Below are 22,036 nucleotides of genomic sequence, written 5' to 3'. Positions count from 1 at the left end.
GTCTGTAAAATTATGAAACAATTGAATTTGTGCTTGAACAAAGAAAAGAGCTTCCTGGGATTTTTCTATTAGAACTTTGATGATGATAGAACTTTTACCTGATTTGAATGCACTCAGCCTTAATCGTTTTAAAAAAAAGATTTGATGCCTTCTGTTTTCCTCTGATTAGAGAGAAATCCAATTTTTCCTTTGTTTAGCCTACATCAGAACATATTAATAGGTGTCGAAGATTGGTTTTTGTTTTCTAACCCAGCATGAAATATACTACATTTAGATAATGACATGAGAGTACACTTATAAAGGTTGCAGACAATACAAAGCTGGGAAAGAACTTTGGCAGGCAGCATTAGAACTCGAAATGATCTTGACAATCTGGAGAAATGGTCTGAATTAAAAAGGATGAAATTAAATAAGGACAAATGCAAAGTACTAAGAGTAATCAATTGCAGAAATACAAAAGGGGAAATGACTGACTAGGAAGGAGTACTGCAGAAAAGGATTTGGGATTATAGTGGATCACAAACTAAATATGAGTCAATGTAATACTGTTGGAAAAAAAGCGAACATCATTCTAGGATGTAAGCAAGATAAGAGAAGTAATTCTTCCACTCTACTCAGTGCTAATTAGGCCTCAACTGGACTATTGTGTCCAATTCTGGGTGCCACATTTCAGTAAAGATGTGGACAAATTGGGGATAGTCCAGAGAAGAGCAACAAAAATGATTAAAGGTCTAGAAGACATGACCTGAGGAAAGACTGAAAAAATTGAGTTTGTTTAATCTGGAGAAGAGAAGACTGAGGTGGGGCATGATAGTCTTCAAGAACATGAAAAGGTTGTTATAAAGAAGAGGATGATAAATTGTTCCTCTTAACCTCTGAGGATAGGACAAGAAGTAATGGGCTTACATTGAAGCAAGAGAGATTTAGGTTAAACATTAGGGAAATTTTCCTAACTGTTAAGCACTGGAACAAATTACTTAAGGAGGTTGTGGAATCTCTGTCATTGGAGGCTTTAAGACAAATACCTGTCAGGGATGGTCTAGATAATATGTAGTCCTGTCGCAGAGCAGGGGATTGGACTAGATTAGCTATTGAGGGGTCCCTTCCAGTCCTACAGTGTGTGATTTACAGGATCTGTGCTATGTCCCGACCTTCAAGCAGTCCCTTGGAAGGACCCTTTCAATGTGCCAGACTCCCAAGGACCCTCACAGTGTGCCAGATCTCAAGGGTCACAACAGGGTAGGCCATGCAGCCTCAACACTCTTGTTTCTCCCTGTGCACTCTGCCCAGTGAGTCCAACTGAGGCATACTCCTGTTCAGAGACCTTTACCCTCTTCAGGGGTCTATGCACTTCTGCAAGTATCTGCAGTGACTCCACACAGCCTTTTCAAAAGAGAGTAGTCAACTGGACCACAGCAGTGAGAAGTCCTTAGATTAGCATAGAGAAACCAAGGCTAAGACAGCATTCTGACTGACCAGTGCCAGAGCTCCCTTGAGCCATGCTGCTATAGGAACATAAGGACATAAGAATGGCCATACTGGGTCAGACCAAAGGTCCATCCAGCCAAGTATTCTGTCTACCGACAGTGACCAATGTCAGGTGTCCCAGAGGGAGTGAACCTTACAGGTAAAGATCAAGTGATCTCTCTCTTGCCATCCATCTCCACCCTCTGACAAACAGAGGCTAGGGACACCATTCCTTACCCATCCTGACTAATAGCCATTAATGGACTTAACCTCCATGAATTTATCTAGTTCTCTTTTAAACCCTGTTATAGTTCTAGCCTTCACTACCTCCTCAGGCAAGGAGTTCCACAGGTTGACTGTGTGCTGTGTGAAGAAGAACTTCCTTTTATTTGTATTAAACCTGCTGCCCATTCATTTCATTTGGTGGCCCCTAGTTTTTATATTCTGGGAACAAGTAAATAACTTTTCCTTATTCACTTTCTCCACACCACTCATGATTTTATATGCCTCTAACATATTCCCCCTTAGTCTCCTCTTTTCCAAGTCCTAGCCTCTTTAATCTCTCCTCATATGGGACCTGTTCCAAACCCCTAATCATTTTAGTTGCCCTACTCTGAATCTTTTCTAATGCCAGTATATCTTTTTTGAGATGAGACCAAATCTGTACGCAGTATTCAAGATGTGGGCCTACCATGGATTTATATAAGGGCAATAAGATATTCTCAGTCTTATTCTCTATCCCCTTTTTAATGATTCCTAACATTCTGTTTGTTTTTTTGACTGCCGCTGTACACTGCATGGACGTCTTCAGAGAACTATCCACAATGACTCCAAGATCTCTTTCCAGATTACTTGTAGCTAAATTAGCCCCCATCATATTGTAAGTATAGTTGGGGTTATTTTTTCCAATGTCCATTACTTTACATTTATCCACATTAAATTTCATTTGCCATTTTGTTGCCCAATCACTTCGTTTTGTGAGATCTTTTGGGAGTTCTTCACAGTCTGCTTTGGTCTTAACTATCTTGAGCAGTTTAGTATCATCTGCAGACTTTGCCACCTCACTGTTTACCCCTTTCTCCAGATCATTTATGAATAAATTGAATAGGATTTGTCCTAGGACTGACCCTTGGGGAACAGCACTAGTTACCCCTCTCCATTCTGAAAATTTACCACCTTCACTTCCTCACTATCTGCCTCTTCATCTTAGTCCCAGGCAAGAGCTGCTGTATTTCCTTAAGCTCGGTTTTTATCATAGCCTCCTGTCACCTCTCAATCCATTGTTCTTCTGCAGAACCATGGTGAGTTCACATTTTCAGCCTGCAAGAGCATTTTTAAACATCAATTCTTCTTAGCATGTGTGCACCCTGCCTCAGGTGGCATGTGACCAGGATTCATCACTGAATTTGGTCTGTTGGTTGGATCATAAGCTCCTCCGGCTTGGGACGGACACTGATGGGGAGTTCAACATGAACGCTGATCCATGTGATCAATGGTAGGATTTTCAAAAGTGTTCAGTGTCTGTATAACTCTGCTCCAATTGACATCACCATCATTCTTGAAAATCCCACCCTATAAAGTATGAAGAAGCTGGAGTAGACATTTACTGAGCATGCAGACAGTTGGTTTTCTAAATGAAATCATTCCAAGGGTTTTAATTTTCAAATCTAAAATATTTAAATCTGTATCCTGAGAGGTTCTGGGCACCTTCCCCTCATACCATGTACAGTGGAAGTGGAAACTATTGAGCATATCAGGATTAGGACTTAAAGTGCTGGTTCATTTTACACACTGGTATGTAATAGCATGCACAACGTAAGGTGTTTTTGTGTGTGTACGCGCTAAAATATGAACATGTTTAAAAGAAAAAAATCTGCAAAGATGGGATTTGACATGATCTAGTGCGTAGAACACTGGGCTGGTCTGCAAGATAGCTGGGTTCTTTTCATACCTTTATCACTTGTGTGACCTGGGCCAAGTCATTTCATCTTTTTGTACCTCAGTTTTTCCATAAAATGCTATTTACAAAAACTGGTCAAAATATTTTGACAGAAAATTTTTTCCACTGAAAAATGGAGTTTCACCAAAAGTGACATTTTCCATGGGAAAATATCATTTTCAACTTTTCAAATAGGGAATGTAAAAAGAGTTTAATTTCAAATTGACATTTTAATTTTTATTTTATTTTCAAAAGCCTATTTTTAATTTAATGCTTTCCCCCATCTCCTCTTTTCTTTGTGACACAGAATACGATGAAATATGATGTAAAATGTTTTTTTTTCCCTTTCCCATTAACTCTTTAAAATTTCTTCAACTTTAGAAAAGTTATATACTGCCAGAGTTTCATGTTTTTCTCTTGGGATTCTGTAACTTTTCAAAGCTTTCCAAAGTAGGAGAGGATACATTGTGGAAAAGGAAAAAAGTGGGAGTGAAGGGGGCTTGAGGAACCCCTTGAGGTTTTTTATTTTATTGGACTCAGTGGCAAAAAGAGGACAAGGGGGGCAGAATGAAAATTTGATGTTTTCCAAAAAAGTTATCTGCAAAAACTTTTTAAATGAAAAATTGTTCTATTTTGAACGGTGAGAAACAAGAACTTAGACACTTTTAATTTTTTTCCAAAATTGTTTTTCTGTGTGTTGACCACTTCTGATATTTACCCACCTGTGTGAAAAGCATGTTAAGATCTACAGTTGAAAAGCACTCTCTAGACATGATCCTGCTCTGTTGATGTCTGTGGAAGCTGAGCCATTGATTGCATACCACTTGAATCCCTGCCCAGTTTGAGCTAAACATTCAAATTAGTGTTTCTTGGTGAGGTTTTGAGGCAAAGAGTATTTTTTAATAAATGAAAAAAGCCCTTTGAGCAAAAGGAACCATATGGAAATCAGAGGTTAAGAACATGTGCATTTTCTCTTGTGTTATTTGAAATGGCAACCCAGATTTCTGTTTATATCTAAGCTTTTTCCCAGATACCTAATTTGCCATTTGACGTGCAAATTCTTAACAAATTATTAGTTCTCTACATTTTGTATAGAACGATCATCAATCCTTTCTAGCTCAGTTATAGAAAACTCCCATAAACATAAAACTGCAGTGTTTTGAAACTTGAAATTTGCAAATAACTTTTAAACTCATTCATTTTTTTTAAAATTGAAGTGAGTGATATTTTAAACAGATACAGTCACATCCGAGTCTCCAGTTCAGGAAGATACTTAAAGCACATGCCCAGCTTTAAGCATGTTAGTCCTATTGGCTCCATTTGAACTACTTGTGCTTAAAGTTAAGCACATGCTTAAATACATTGCTGAATCAGGGCCTTAGTTAGGAGCGTGAATTAAATCCCAATAACTAACATTTCTCTGAAGCCCTAATCCTAGGAGATTGAGCAAAATAAGCTTTTAATTTCCAAGATAAATAGACCAAATAACTTCTGCTGACCATTGCCTTGTTTTCACATTTTCTGTATTGCTTTCATTAATGTGTCAAAATATGTTTACAGTATCAATAGAATTCCAAGGTGTTACATTTCATCCAGAACTCCCACTGTTTTTAACTGTGTTCCTTCATTAGCCACATATCTTCAGGAAGAAGAAAAGAAAAGAAATGTTTTGTTTTAAAGAACATAATCTGTATTCTGTCACGTACTCCATCTCCCAGGGAAGGTATCTGGGAACTTACTCTGCTATTTTTATTTATCCTGTCAGTGTAGTATATTGATGAGAGGACTAAAGTCCAGTGGTGTTAAAACAAGACATGAAATATTGATTAATTCTTTTTAAAATTCCTTTTTACTCCTGAGCATAGCAGATTTCAGATGCTACTGTCAATATAGTTCTGTCCAATAAGCCTCCGTTATCGGAAAGGTCCTGATCTTCATAGTGCTCTGATAAATGGTTATTATGATCTTAAATGGTTAGCCCAAGGTTAGTGTGTTGCCGCTGCTGCTAGAGCAGGAAGCTTGTTAGAAGCATTACAGCTCAACATGGCTGATGCTACTCTGTATTAACTGCTTTTGAATACCCACTTCAGCTCCCCATGATTTGGTTGAGAATTATGGAAAGGTTGCATATTTCTCTATAGTAGGCAGTAGGAAAAAATTCTGCCTAGAATAACTGGAGAAACTTGGGGCGGGGCGGGGCGGGGCGGGGGTGGGGGAAGACAGATAAAGAGATTTAGAGAGAGTGGGAAAATGAGCCAACATCCAAAGCTGGTAATAAAGAGCACTAAGAAAATGCACAAACTACTAGAAGCAATTTACCTGTGGCAGTTGCAGCATGTAGCAACATTTCAAAGTGTAAAAAGGAATAGGACTGTAGAAAACCAAAAGGAGTAATATGTTTTGAAAAGGAATATAAGTGGCTCATAGCTTACATTTCATTGTTAATACACTGACTGAAAGGTCATATTTTAAATTATATGTCTGTAAGCCTATTTAAGGACAGCACTGATAGCACCATTCCTCTGAGAGAAGAGCAAGTAAAATTAAGCAGTTTCTGATTATAAGTACATCAGTTACCAAAGTACAACACTATTCAGAGCCAATCTGGTGAAAGATTGATAGCGTTCACTTGTCACCCTCCTTTATTTGCACATGGATACATTTTTCAGAACTTAACTTATAATATTATAACACTGATTCTGGCTTCCCTGGTGGTCTCTTTGGTACACAAAGGCAGCTGAATCAGATATCTGGCATTTCTCCTGGTAAAAGAGAATTTTCTATGTAGTGTAAAGTTGGCAGAATGGCTCTACACCTCACCCAACATATAGATAATTTGTGGAGTTCCAGGAGAAGAGGCGGTGTAGCCAAAGCACCTCTTGCCACAGCAAGTCCCTTTGGGAGGGCCTTTGCACTCAAACTTAATTTAGAGCAACTCTTAGACTGCTTTAGCTTGTGATGGAGAACAGACAGGTCGCTGCTGTGCCCAGTATCTAGGGGCTACAAAGGTGGCATACAGCCATCTTGCCCTCTCTCCTTCCCCTCACCCCACATCTTCCTGAACTGAGCTCAGTCTTAGAGCTACACTTAGCTAGCTTTGTGACTTGATGTAAACATTTACCACATGGATTTTTTATTATTAATATTTAGTTAATCTCACTAGAACTGAAAGGCACATACATTCTCTAAGAAAAGCTGGACATTAACCAGTTTGTACGCAGGGTAGAATTCACAAAGGTATTTAAATTGGAGTTAGGCACCTAAGTATGTTTGTGAATCCCACCCTAGTGCCTAGCATATTCCTTTTTATTCGAGATATTAAAGCAACATCTCTTGCTTGCTCTGCTCACGTGGGAAGTTCTGTTGACTCCCAATAGTGCTGCTTGTGTGAATAATGTGAACAGGATTTGACCTTTATTAAAGAATATATATTTTCTCAAATAGGAGCCATTTGGAAACTGTGCGCCAGATCCTTATTCATGTGATTAGTTCTCATTCATGCAAGTGGTCCTATTGCTTTCAATGGAACTAGTTGCATGAGTAAAGGTTGCCAAACCAGACCATATATTCCCTTACACTTCCCTCCCTGATACAAGTATGTCATCTCAGTGAATGACACCGTTTTATTTTTCAAAACAGCTTTCGATTCTACCAGGTGATTGTCAACACAATCTTAAAAGTTGCATTTTGTGTGTAAACTTACAATATTCATGTAACATTCATGACATTGTAGTGATAGTTCTTGTGTACATGAAGATGTGTGTGTATATATAGGTGGGTACACACATCCCTTTTAATTTGACTTCTGGCAGTGATTGTTATCAGTCATCTATTATGCTACATTAATTTGGCTTTCAAATGTACAAATAAATTACTTTTCACCTTATGGGACATGAGTTGTTTCACTTCAGATATTTAGCATATGTTTTTTCTTCTGTGGGCTGTAGCCTGAGGCCCCAACCTGGAAAGAACGAGAGAACACCTATAACAATTCAAAATAATTGTATATTTTTGACAGATTGTCAAGTTGCTTAATGCCTTTTGGCCCAGGTAACAGTGATATTTCTTTGATAAAGTGTTAGTAATTTCTCATTGCAATTTGTTGTGTTTGGTGTTGTATTTTTACAGAGTCCAGTCAGGTTCATATCTCAGCACTGGGTGGTTTACCTTAATTCTGGCTATGGATGCCTGCTATGGAATTCATGTCTATGGGATGATAAATGACACCTACTGCAAGTAAGATCACAGGAAATTATTTTCATGCATCTACAATTCTGATATCTTGTCCAAAAATTCACAATTCATTTTAATATCATAAATCTGAAAAATGGATTAGGTATCCATTTCCCAGTGTTTTGCATTGATGTGATGCTATATTGTCAGTGTATTTAGTTCCAATATGATAAAATAAAAAAACCTTTATTAAACTTTAATGTCAAATGTCATAAGGAACTTTTTTAATCAAAGACTTTCTGCAGTCTTGGAGTTAGCTGGGAAATGGAGAACGCTTTTGCTCTTTTGACAAAGTGTACTTGTTTTCACTGCTCAAACATGTCTATATAAGAAATATTAATCTATTAGCTCACAGAATACCAAAAGCTCTTGGAAATGAGGAACTGATTATCTCAGGATGGTTACCTGAAACTATATTACATCACTAAATGAGCAACCTGTCTGAACTTTATTTCTAGGTATATATATGGTCTGCTTGAGTAGCTGGGGGTTTCTCATTGGAAAATAAAACAAGTCCTCTGAGCTTTATCAGGGTAGTGTGACATAAATTCCTACCAACAATTGTTGGTGATCCAGCATTGTCATACATCCTATTCTATTATCATAAGTGCAACCACCATCTTAAAAAATCCAAATCAGATATTTTTAATCTATAGCATAAAGATAATGGAATATATAATAGACGCGCTGCTTATTCACAAAAGCAGGAAATTCAGTCAAGTGATGTAAAATAATAAAGCAAGGCACATTTTATGTTAGCAGGGCTAGTTCAAGCAAACCCGGAGCCTCGGTAACCATTTGATTGGGTGTACAACTTCTACCTGTGTCCACACCCTTGCCATTCTCTCTGCTCCATACTGGACAGCTCAATGCTCATTGACACCAGGACATGGAGAAAGGAGTTAATGCTCCAAACTTGGCTCTTTAAAGTTAGGCACCTACATAAGAGGATGATTTTCAGAACTTACAGCTCCTGGTAAATGACCTAAACAACATTGTGGAAGGTTGCACTCTCAGCTGGCAAGCCCCCTCAGGGCTGGGCATGGCATAGCAGCTCTTTCCTGTCTAGCATCCCTTTCCAAAGGTCAAACTGGTTCTGCGGTGGTTCACCTCTTCTTGCAACTCAACCCTCTGGCCAGGTCACTTTAAAGTCTCTTCCCTTCTGGAGTACCAGAAGGTACAACTAAAAGTCCAGAAACATCCCAACACAAAAGATCCTTCTGCCCTCTCTTAGGCTATTACTCAGCCCATCCTTGAAACTGTCTTGCTCTCAGACCAACCTTGGACTTAGTAGTCCTTACCTTGGCCTTGTACACCCCTTCCTCAGGGCTGGCAGGGGAATGCAGGCTCACCCTCTGCTCTGGATTCTAGCCTGGGGACCCTGTATTAAGCAACTAGGTCTGCTCCTTCAGACATACTGCTGTTTTCCTGGGCCACTTCCTACTTCTGAGCCCCTGGCATTGCTTCCATGCAGCCTGTGCTTAACGCAGTCTCTCAGGCCTCTGACTTCTCCCTAGGTCTTTCCAGCTTATTTTTTCCTCTGCTGTAACACTGACCCCTCAGGACTCCCTCTCTGTGCCTTTCCCAGGCTCACCACAGACATTAATGCTGTCCCCAAGCCCTTCTTCTGTCTGCCTGCCTCAGGCCCTTCCTAGAGAGGGGAAACTCCCTATCTTCTCTCTCTTGGGTCCCTCAGCAAGACCTCACTTCCTCCTTTGATGAAGAAGACCCAGCTCCTTCCCAGCTGGAGCTAATAATAAATCAAGCCTGACACACCATGCAGATGCAGCAAAGTGGGCTAATTGGCTGTCAGTTTCCTGTTAACCTTTGATTCGGCTGTGTGGTAGACACCACATCACAGTCATCCAGACTGAAAGGAGATGTGTTGTTCTTTGGAAAACATTACAAAGGCCATGAGAAAAGGAGAGACATAACTCAAGTTTTTCATAGATTCCAAGGCCGAAGGCACCATTGTGATCATCTAGTTGGACTTCTTGTACGGCGCAGGCCATAGAACTTCCTCAAAATAATTCCTAGAGCAGATCTTTTAGGAAAACTTACAATCTTGGTTTTAAAATTGTCAGTGATGGGGAATCCACCACAACTCTTGGTATATTGTTCCAATGGTTCAATACCCTCACATTTCCACCTTAGTTCCAGTCTCAATTTGTCTAGCTTCAACTTCCAGCCATTGGATCATGTTATACCTTTTTTTGCTAGATTAGAAAGCCCATTATTACCTATTTATTCCCCATGTAGATACTTATAGACTATAATCAAGTCACCCCCTTAACCATCTCTCTTTTAAGCTAAATAGATTGAGCTCTGTGAGCCTATCACTATAGGGCATATTTTCTAATCCTTTAATCATTCTTGTGGCTCTTCTCTGAACCCTTTCCAATTTATCAACATCCTTCTTCAATTGTGGACACCAGAACTGGACACATTATTCCAGTGTGGTCACACCTGTGTCAAATACAGAGGTCAAATAACCTCTGTACGCCTATTGAAGACTCCCCTGTTTATGCATCTGAGGATCACATTAGGTCTTTTGGCCACAGCGTCAGATTGGGAGCTCATGTTCAGCTAAATATTCACCAGGACCCCCAAATCTTTTTCAGAGTCATTGATTCCTAGGATAGAGTCCCCCATCCTGTAAGTATGGCCTACATTCTTTGTTCCAACTTGTATACATTTACATTTAGCCATACAAAATGCATATTATTTGTTTGCACCCAGTTTACCAAGAGATCCAGATCGCCCTGTATCTGTGCCCTGTCCTCTTCATTATTTACCACTCCACCAATTTTTGTATCATCTGAAAACTTTATAAGTGATGATTTTGTTTTCTTCTAGGTCATTGATTCATTGATTAAAATGTTAGCGCGTAGGGCCAAGAACTGATCACTGCAGCACCCCACTCAATAACAATTCCCCATTTACTGTTACATTTTGAGACCTATACATTAGCCAGTTTTGAGTTCATTTAATGTGTGCCATATTAATTTTATATCATTCTAGTTTTTAATCAGAATGTTGTGTGGTACCATGTCAAATGCCAACATATTGACATATATTACATCAACACTATTACCTTTAATAGGCAGCAGGTTTAAAACAAACCTGTCCTTAACTCTGCTGGCCATAGAGTTCTCCTTGTGTCACTTTACTTCCCTTATCAATTTTCTACATGCCCTAACTTCTGATTTATATTCTTTACTATCAACTTCCCCTTTCTTCTATTTGTTATATATTATGTTTTTATTATTTCTTATTGTTGCCTTCACTTCCACTCTAAACAAAGTTGTCCCCATAGAGCTCAGCCAGTACTCCTTGCTACACAGCCCTGGCATAGAATCAGTAAACAGCACAGTAACATTTCACTGTGTCCGTGATAGGGTGGGATGGGGTTTCCCTATAGGTGCAGTTCTGGCTGCATTGCCTGATTAGAAGATATTTTGTTTGTTTTAGCTTAATCACTTTCTAAGAACAGCAGAGCAAGAAAGATCCCCCTCCTCTTTTGCTTGCTAATATTAGCTGCCCTGTGCCCTAGTCAGACAACCCAAGGGCCTGTTGCGGGGACTAGGACTACACAATGAAAGCCTTCCATTTAGAGATACTGACACATTGGCTAACTTTTGCAGTAGGACAACCCAGGGGGAGTGTCCTCTAGGCCCTGACCATAATCCTATACTAACTAGTAAGGTCAGTGTATCTTAAGGACTTGTATTTATTTATTTGATCTATTAAAATGCACAAACCATACTGTGCATATACTATAATGGAAAGATTTCTTACACGATAGCTTTTAATGCAGTCCAGATACAAGACGCATGGATGGGATTCCAATGAATACAATTACAGTGTATATAATGGATTTCCTGGAAAATGTGTTAACATGTATCTGTGTTTTGTTTTCTTTCCCAGGTCAGAAGCCTTTCGAAAGGTCCCTTACCATTATTATGAGCCAGGAAGAGATGAATGTGATGAGTACTTTCTGCATGAAAATGCTCCCTATGGAGGTCATAGGTTTATCACAGAAAAGAAAGTATTTGCTAAATGGGCCAAGAAGCACACAATAATATTTACACACCCCAACTGGACACTGTCTTGATGTTGGTTCTTCTTTAGTAGCATAATATTACAAAAATGCCTCAGTTTACAATGATCTTGCTTACATCTGACGGACTTTCCCACGCTAGATAAACTAAACTAAAACTCAATGATAGAGAAGTTGATGGATCAGCTGTTAAGCAAAACTTACCAATTTGTGGAAGGCAGATGAGTTGCTTATTTTATTACTAAGGGGTATAAACTACATAATGCACTTTACATTTTGACTGCATTTTAATTCAAGACAACAGCCATTTCCAGATAGCAGTGATTTCATGTTATATACAAGCATGCCCACGGAGTGGTGGTCCTTAGAAACTTTCCAGTTGCCTTAGGTAATTAAAATGACTATTTGCAGTTAGTTAACCTCAAGATTTGCAGTACTAAAGGTAACTTCGTATAGGCAAATATAAGGGAAGATAGTAGATTCTGAGGTAACTGTATTTATTTGACTTACATACAACTGGATAAATTTTAAGGACCACCAACGTGACAGTATGTATATACTTTCACATGCATCCACACTCACTGGGTGTACTAAAGTTAGAGATGGGATAAATAATGATTCCTGAACTATAGATAACGCCCATGTGCAAAGATATTCATAGCTCAAAGGCCCATAGGTAACAAAGAAGCTCTGGTTACCTACTTACACCTCTACCTTGATATAACACGACCCAATATAATACGAATTCGGATATAACGCAGTAAAGCAGTGCTCTGGGGGGGCGGGGCTCCGCACTCTAGTGGATCAAAGCAAGTTCAATATAACGCGGTAAGATTTTTTGGCTCCCGAGGTCAGCGTTATATCGAGGTAGAGGTGTACTTCCATATTGGTTGGCCTCCATCATCTTGAATGATGTAATTCATCTAGACACCGTCTCAAATTGTAGTATTTTTAGAAGATGACGTTCCAGCATCCACCAACATTAGTTCACTTTTTGGGACATCACCCTAAATTGTACCTGGTTTTTGAAACAGTAGCTCTACAAATGGTGTAAAAACATGGTGGTGGGTAGGGGACACCTAGGGATACCAGGACAGGACTTGGAGTACAAAACTCCTGAGTTCTGATCCCAGTTTTAACACCGAATCCCTTGCAGCCTTGGACAATTTGTTTCCCCTTTCTGCCTCAGTTTTTCCACCTTTAAAAATGGGGATAATACTTCTCTACCTCACAAAGGTCTTGTGAGGATTAATTAATGTCCATAAAGTGTTTTGAAGGTGAAAAATGGTATATAAGCATTTATTATTATGGCAACACCAATGGCACTTGGCATAGCCAACATACAAGAATGTATTTGAGGAGAGTGGCAGCCGTGTCAGGGTCTGATCCTGCAAGATGCTGTGCCTCCCTTTTATCCTGTGTGTTCTCCCTAATGCTGAGTTCCCTCCACTTTCAGTTAGAGTTGAGGGTTCTCTGCGCCTCACAGGATTATCGCATCAATGGGATAGCTCTTGAGTTTTTATACTTGCCCATCTCTAATTCAAATACACTGTTCAAAGTGAACCATCATTTATTTCAACTGCAGCAGAACCATTTTTAATTTGAAAATAATTCAACTAAACATGTGACCTTTTTTACTGTATTTAAATTAATGTTTAAGTCTCTTTCCATTTGAAACATTTCCTAAAAACGTTTTAGCACCTGGAATGTCAGCTTCAACACTGTAATAACCAATACTGTGAAACTTGAAAGAAGTGTATGTGGTGCACTCACACTATTAAACAGGAAACTTTGTATGCTTTTATAAATCATGAAAAGGGGAAAGGAAAAACCTATTTTTACATGTTGCAGTGTTGTTATAGCTGTGCTGATCCCAGGATATGAGAGAGACAATTACCTCATCTTTCTTGTCTCTCTATTTTTACATGTAAGTGTTTGTATACTGACTGAATTGCCTAATGTATATTTGTATATGTAAATCTATATTTGATATGTCCGGAGCATATATATTCTTCTTCAACATCATTAAGTGCCACCCTTCTGTAATGAAGAGGAAACGCCATTCCCCTTTGTTGTTGAGAGTGATGTCCGTGTTTCTTCTTTGTTTCCCTTGGACTATGCCACTGGCTTTTTCCATTGCCGCATCTTCCTGACGGTTTTTAAAATACTTGAGCTTTCTCCTCTTATTACCTATTGTGTGCCATAGGTGTGCCTGGTTCGTGGCAGGCACAACCCTGATGGGCTTTTGGTTAAGGCACTGGACTAAGCCTCGGGTGATTTAGGTTCAATGCCTGGCTCTGTCACAGGTCACTTGATCTCTCTCTGCCTCAGGTCCCCATTGCAGAATGAGAATTATCACATTTCCTTACCACATACTTTGTCTGTCTTTTTCTTTGACTGCAAGCTTGTCAAGCCAGATAGTGTCATGCACAATGTGTCTGTACAGCGCCTGCACAATGGGGCCACAATCTCAATTGGGGCCTGTAGACACTTACATAATATACAAATAATAAAAATAATTATTAAAATGCCTCCTCTCCCAAGAGTTTAAAATCTATTATAGACCAATACAGCAAGGGCTGAAAGAAAGCAAGGATGGGGAAAGGGTAATGTAAGGATGAAGGTTGCAGCTGTGAGCCCATGAACTAGATTTTCTATGTGCATACATATCTTGTCAATTTGAATGGATAGATAGAAAATTAATAAAAGGAGCTGCAATGAGGGATTTAAAGGAAGAACAACGGATACTGGGCACACTGCGCTATGGGGGATGTTCTCTGCATACTGTACAGGGGCAACATGGGGAAATGTGTAAAGTCACTCGTGGGGAAAGGAACCCAAAGGGTGAACATCAGGCGAGACAAGGTGGCAGAATTAAAAGGGTTAATGGGGAAGAAGGGGTGACTAGTGATGAGATATGGGCAGAAATTGTGCATGTGGGTGACAGGAGCCTTCATGTGAGAGAAAATCTTGCATGATAGGTCGTAGATTCCTCAGATCAGTAGCCTACAATTCTTCTACAATATACACTTTGGCAAAATGCCCTCCATCCTCTCTCTCAAAAATATCAATTTTTTTCCCACAATAAGGACAGAATAAAGACCTGGGTGATCCTTTATCCACATGTGGAAAGGACAGTATTTCAATATCATTCCAGCATAAAGGCAAGATAGTTTTAAGCTGATTGGAACTTGTTCAGATCAACATAAATCTGTTGTAAAGTGTGTGAAGCCTTATTCTTAAAAATAAACAGGGCCAATGCAAATATTTAATACTATTATACAACATCCTCCAAGAGTAATCAGGACATCCCACTCACCAATCCACAAATGGTGTTTTACATTAATATAAAAAACGGGAAACCTAAACTGGTTTAAAATTTGCAGTGTGTGTTTACAGATAGCGGTACAGAAGGCCAATCTTTGGTATGTATTCAGTTCTGACTTTGCATTCTGTTCAGCATTTGCAGTATATTATATGGGGAAACGGTGCAGTATGGCTTAGTGGATAAGGCACTGGATTGGGACATAGGAGAGAGAGGGTCTAATCACTTCTGTGCTATTGCCTGGATGTATGACCTTAGGCTAGTCACCAGTCTATGCCTCAGTTTCCCCATCTGGAAAAGGAGGGTCATGATACTGACCTTTATACAGCACTTTGAGATCTACTGATGACAAGTGCCATGTAAGAACTAGGAGGTATTATTTCTTTACTGACTATAGAGTTTCTATGGAAATGCTCACTGTACGAATGGGAACTAAGGCAAAGCATTTCAGTGTGTTTTTAGGTGCATTGCTGAAGAGGGATAGAGTTAAAAACAAGCTTATGTCCCACTGAAGTCATGCATGTGCTTTGCTCATTAGGAATGAACTGCTAAATTGGGGCCTAAATGGGGGAGTTTGGTGAGCCTAAGGCTACCAATCAGTTTCTCCCTAAAAATTAATACATCAAGCTTTATGCACACCAGAGTAAATGAACATCACTTCCTTTATTTAAATTAGCCTGTCTTTAGCATAAACTAAATGCAATTTTTCATTATTTTTATTATATGGATAAGGAACTGTGACCATTGTGTTAAAGATGATTGTGTTAGAAATCAGCACTGCAGTGTGGAAAAAAGGCTTTTGTTGTGTGACTGCGTTAAGAGACCTTGATCATTTACCTTCTGAGAGCAGTTAGGACGGCAGTTCAGAAACATTTATTCTTTTAAATAAGGACTACTACAAATTACCTGACCTTAATTAGATGCTATTTGCTTACTTTATTTGAGGACCCCTATTTTAATCAACTGCTCATGTGAGTAAAGAAAGTAAGCAGTTGACCTGTAGAGTTCAAATAGTTCTCCTAGTTATATTTGGTAGAATGATATTCACAAATAATTTGGCAATGTTTTTGCCATCTGTCATCAAATAAGTGAAACACAAATATTTGTATCTTAATTCAGTCAGCTGTTAGACAGTTAAATATTTGTCAAATGAATTATTTGTGAATACTTTTTATTCGTGTCAAATAAGTAAATTTGCATTCATTGTCTGACCAGCTATAGGCCTAACTTAGATAAAAGGTTAAAATATAAGACCCATTTATTTTGCATACTTTCTGTGTGGCCTGTAGAGCTGGTTAACAGTTTTCAAAAATGTCTTGGAAAAAATTGGGGCAAATATTTTCACATTTTTATCCATCTCTAGTTGCATGTTACATAGCTACAGGTATGTAACTTTGATACATTCAGATGATGTTGCAATTGCATATGATGTGTGTCAAGTTAAATAATGTTTTCCAGTCAGTCTCTGGAAATTGGCCCTGACCTGCTCACTCCTCCCCTCCCACTTGCCAAGGCTTCAACTCTGCCACTTGCAGAGGAGTACACAAGGTACAGAGGAGAGAGGAGATGGTTCCGTAGAGGCAGCTGAGCCCCTCTCCCAGGCAGGATGAGGAGATATGCACACAGAGGGCTCCATATGCAGACAGATCCAAAGTGGGTGGTCCAGGTTCTCTGTCTTAGATACCTGGCTTGTGTGTCTTGTTCGCATGTTCAGGATCTAACTGATTTCCAGATTTGGGGTTGGAAAGGAATTTCCCCCCCGGGTGGGGTGTGGATCACCTGCTGGGATTATCTGGGCATGTCTCACCTAATGAGTTCATAGCCATTGCAGGGATCTTGGGCACTGGTGACACCTCAGTCTCTCATGTTCTCTGTCTGAGACGCAAAACAGTTTATTGTCCTGAGGACTAAAATGCTTTAATTTAACTGACGCCATTGGGCTCAGCATAGGGTATTTGCATGAAATGCAATGGTCTGTGTTATACAGGAGGTCAGACTAGATGATCTAATGGTCCCTTCTGGCCTTCAACTCTTTGAAACTTATGAAACTCTGAAAGGTCATAACAGACTGAAGGAGCTTGAGCAGGAGCAGCCTGTGTTCAGGAAAGGTCATTTTAGCTATCGCTTCAACATTCATAGAGTGCTCATTGCTATGGTATAGGCCCTGGGTAGTCACTGAGGGCCCAATCCAAAGCCCACTGAAGTCAATGGAGGTATCTCCAGTTACTTCAATGGGCTTTGAATCAGTCACAGAATACCCCTCACTATAAAATCTTGGCAGTCAGATGAACTGAGGTAAACAGTCTTGTGTAGCAAGCACCAGGTGCACTATTGCATTGTATAAATAGTAATAGTAATGTTAAGGGAGAGCAAGTTCAGCATTGTTTGGGCTGTCCCAACCAATGCTCTATCACCAGAGGTACAATGCCGGAACCCGTCTCAGGACAGCTGAGGTCAGAGCACAGATGCTCACCCAGAAAACATGTCAAATAAAGCAAAGAACATTCAACCTCGAATTATAAATGTTTATTGCCCTGAGAAGATGGAAAAACAGAGGCACTTTACACATTCGTGCTTGTGTTTGGTTGCAAATCATCTCTGACTGTATTTCAGAAATAGCATATGCCTCTAGTGATGCTAGAGCTAGTCTAGTACTTGTTTTTGATGAACCTTAGAGTAACCACAGGAGTAAAATTCCATGTCAGTTTCCAAAGCATCAGCTTAGAGCTGTCCTTGGGCAATGGTACATATCGAGTACAACAAATAGTCGTGGGTTTTGTTGTTGTTGTTTCCTGACTTGGCTTGGTTAGCTCTTTTGAGCAGAAAGTGTTTAATTTTCAGCAGATGTGTCTCTTTCTGTTCCTTTATTCTTTGGAGGATACAGAGAAATGTGTCTTAAACATGCAGAGGTGAAGGATGTCTTGGTGAATAAATAGCCAAAATCCAAATGTACCTTCTTGAGTACTGATGTGTTTCAGTGCAAAGCTTCAGGAAACAACATGTTGTTTGTTTACTCCGTGTTACATAACCCACAGAATATTCATGTCCATGGATTGGATTGGTGCTCCCACGGTGAAATCTTCAAGAGGAGACTAATGGGGGTAGGAATGAAATCCTTCCCCATAAGATCTGTCCAAAATAGGGATTCCCAGGAGGTCAGGGCCATCTGCGTGGCGTCCCAGCCTTCACTGCCAGCTTTGGCCCCCAAAACTGCCCTGCTCCCACAGCTCCATTAGATTATATGCATCCTCCACCCCAAACAGGGCAGTTCATGACCTGCTTGTAGCCTGCCCAATTCTTTCCCCTTCCCCTCCCCCACAGAACCTGTTCCCACAGAGCATCATTTGAGGACTCTTGGGAAGAGGAACTCTCATCCCCTTTAGCACTTGGAGATATAGTGTCATAATCTAACCCCAGATATGAGTGGTTTGAGGGTCCAGGTCTTGGAGGAGGGGGCAGTTCAGCTGAAATGCCATCGAGTTATGTTACTGTCAGTATGTTTTAAGCTTAACTCACTTGCAAAGGGTAATGAGTTCATGGACCCTTCCCACATTTGATTTTGAATGTATCACTGGCTGCTATTGTAATAAGTCCTGTAGAAATGAGGGTGTTAGTATGTTAATATGATCTAGTACCATTCTGATTTACCGGCTCTAAAGAAATTGTAACTTGAACTAATGCATGTTTTTACCATGTAGTATGCATGATAGCATGTTATGTATTATTTTATACTCATACTGTAATAGATAATGGAAGTTATGTGCATATTGTAAGCAATAGTAGCTCTTTCTCTTTAATATTGTATGACATTGAGTTGTAGTGCTTTGCTTCAAACCTATAGCAGTGCCATTAGCAGACTGTGGCATATAAACTAGTGAAGCCAGTCAGGAAACGTTTACTAAACTTGACATTTTTCACTTGAATATCAGACATAGTTAAACATGTTTTTGTGAACCTACCTTGGGGCTCAGCTATCATTTCTGTGCCCTGCTATAAGGAAAGCCCACATTTGGGTATAACCTCAGGAATGACTTTCTTGACACAGGCTGTGTCAAATACATTATGTTGTTAGGGCAGCATTTTACAAATGTTTGACTCCCGTACAAGTACCGTAGTTTTTGCATGATTTCTGTATGTGACAGGATGAATGTGGTAGCTGCACAGTTTGTTCGTGTTGAAATTCCTGACACTAACATTTCTGAGGCTGGGGAAAATTTTTTCTATGCTGACTGTTGTCAGGGCCTCCCATCTGTTCCCTCCTCAGCACATGCACATTCAGTTGATAGCACAAGAAGCATTTTTCCAGGTATTACCAAATCAGAATGCGGAAAACCAATATTTCTTATAGCGAGAACTAGTAAATGCAGAACTGTTTGTTGCTTTATGTTCACTAAAGTCCTGGTACATTCTCAAAGTGACCTACTAGAATGTTCTACAATACCAGGAAGAGTAACTTCGGTTCACCCCATTTAGCAACACAATCTTTTGGCTAAACAGAAGCTCCAGTGTTGGGTCTTTCCTCCATACTTCTTGGCCTAGGCTCATTCCTTTCATAACTCTGCCTTTCTCAGATCTGAACCCTCTCAGGTAATATGAGGTGAGGGGGGTCTCAGCACCTAACAGGACCGTGCCCTAAATTTGCTCCACAAGTTAGAAATGTGATGCAGTAGAGTATAATCCAGTATGTGCACAATATGGAAAGTGCCTGTCTTGATCAGATTAATTTTCATTTCATTAACTCAAAATAGGCATTTTATTGTGTACATACTTGTTACTAATATTGCTCTGCTAATGTGTCCGTTGTTTTTATATATATAATGCACATCTTCCCGTTCATCTTTTTACAGGGACAATTTTTGTTGTTCTCCTTGCATACCAGTTCCTATATATATATGTGTGTGTGTGTATATATACATGATATACAAGCGTTCTCCTGTTTTTATGAAGTTGCTATTACATGTTAATAAAATGAATTTAATTAGAAGTTTCATATATTATTACATTTCTTTCTTATTTGCTTTTTTTAGTGCTAGATTTAAGAGTCTTTTGTACTGTTAAAATTTATTTGAGATGTTTTGCGTTTTGTCAGTTTTCCTACTGTGTGCTACTTACTTTTCACTCCCATTTGGATTATTTTTATGTGCTTTCTCTGTATTTGCAAAATTGTGCCTGGGATATTTTAAAGTCTGAACAATAAATTGTTAGAGAATATTTTTATGTTACATCATTTGTGCACATCTTTGTGCCAGACAAATATTATTTATTTATATGCAGCTGCAAATGTACAGGATAGTTCACAAAACACACACAAATCCCCAAAGTCCCTGCCCCACAAAAAGTTTACTATTTGCTTTGGACAAGTAATATATGAACTGAGCTTCAATTATTACTCTTATTGATATTAGAAGACATTGGTATCTGATGACATTACATAAATGCGGCCCTGATCCTGCAAGCACTCACAAGTGCTTAACTTCAGGTATGTGGGCAGTACTATTCACTTCAGTGGGTCTACTTTTGGGAGTAAAGTTAAGCAGCTGTGTAAGTGTTTGCAGTATTGGGACCTAAATAAGCACATTAGTTCCCTCCAGTAACGAGTGCATAGCTCTCATCCACTCTCCCACAGAGTGAAGTCACTTAGGAAGTGATATGAAGGAGGTAAGAGAGAGTGTTCAGCACTCAGAAAGAGAGAGAGCACTCCAAACATAGAGTGTTGTTTGAAAGCTCATGTCTATTGATAACAGGTGAGTATTTGCTTCTTTTATTGCACAACTAGTAGAGTCATCGATGTCCAACATGCTTCAGTATACACAATGTAACTTGATATGACTTGTCCATTAGCTAAGCACATATAGACCCGACTGGGCTTTTGAGAAGATTCCAGATTTCAGGTGTGTAGGTTAAGGCTGTGATAAATAATACAGCCTTTGTATCAGCTAATTTAGGCCCAGATTCTGGTACCTGATCTGACCTGTGGAAAACAGGAGTGCTGGATAAAAGGACCTGTTTCCTATCCCTTGCTGTGGCATGCTCACTGTGGTGTCAAGAGGAAGAAGGAAGAGTGGGATTTCTGTGGTAAAACGACAATTAAATATAGGAAAGAAATGGCATTCCCAGGCTGAGCTCTGAGCGTCTTTCAAACTTGATACAGGTGTATCCTGCCAAAGGACTTGTTAAGAATTTGTGTGTTATTTTTCAAACATACTCACTGGATACACATTAATGTTCCCTTCAGAGCCATTAGAGCGTGAGCTGCACATGCATACTAATAACATGATGAAATATGGATTCATTTAATCCCCTTTGTCCATACAGTTCCGTTAGTTTTGTGGGTTATTTTTGATCTGTGTTCACACTCAACTGCTGTGGCATACTGTATGAATGCGAATTCATTCAATTATGCATTGTGGATCTGCATGTGGTTATGTAATAAAATCTAATTATTGCAATGTTTTAATGTAATGATAAAAACAAGAGCCTTGATGCATGCAGTGGTTCACATATTAAAACAGACACTTTGGGCCATTTTTGAGCACATCTGTGCTCTACATGAGCTTAGCCCACAATCACATTACGACCTAAGGCCCTGATCCCACAAGCAGCTTCATGCGAACAAACCCTTGTACTCTGACACAGTCCCATTGACAGGAGTCTGCCCGCAGCTTTGCAGGATTGAAGCCAGAGATTTAAATATTGATTTATCTACAATAAGGTCTATTTTTTTAAAAAAAATCCAAATCTCTCATTAGACCAACTTGTTAATATTTGAAAGTGCTTTGATGAAGAAACAAATATCTATGTTTTATTTTTTATGCTGATTATTTTAGTTCAAGTTAGTCATTTTGGCTTAGTTTGCAGCAAGGGAGATTTATGGTAGATGTTATGAAAATATTTCTAACTATAAAGATAGTTAAACAGTGGACCAGGTTACCTAGGCTGGTTGTAGAATCCCCATCGTTGGAGGTTTTTAAGAATAGGTTGGACAAACACTTGTCAGGGCTGGTCTAGGTAT

General features: G+C 39.3%; 1 protein-coding gene across 2 annotated transcripts in view; it reads left to right on the top strand.

Moving 5' to 3' along the window:
- ST6GALNAC3 (ST6 N-acetylgalactosaminide alpha-2,6-sialyltransferase 3) overlaps window positions 1–20,235 on the top strand; it is a 336,438-nt gene extending 316,203 nt beyond the window's left edge. For both annotated transcript variants that reach the window (XM_034778727.1, XM_034778728.1), the window contains exons 4-5: window positions 7,535–7,642; window positions 11,567–20,235. In XM_034778727.1, coding sequence (XP_034634618.1) covers window positions 7,535–7,642; window positions 11,567–11,753 — 295 coding nt within the window. In that variant the 3' untranslated portion in view covers window positions 11,754–20,235. The remainder of the gene's footprint in view (window positions 1–7,534; window positions 7,643–11,566) is intronic.
- Window positions 20,236–22,036: the final 1,801 nt, after the last annotated feature.

The sequence above is a fragment of the Trachemys scripta genome, chromosome 8 (genome assembly GCF_013100865.1).
Source record: "Trachemys scripta elegans isolate TJP31775 chromosome 8, CAS_Tse_1.0, whole genome shotgun sequence".
Classification (NCBI taxonomy): Eukaryota; Metazoa; Chordata; order Testudines; family Emydidae; genus Trachemys; species Trachemys scripta.
Note: the sequence above shows the minus strand (reverse complement) of the source record. Positions and strands in the feature narration are given on the sequence as shown.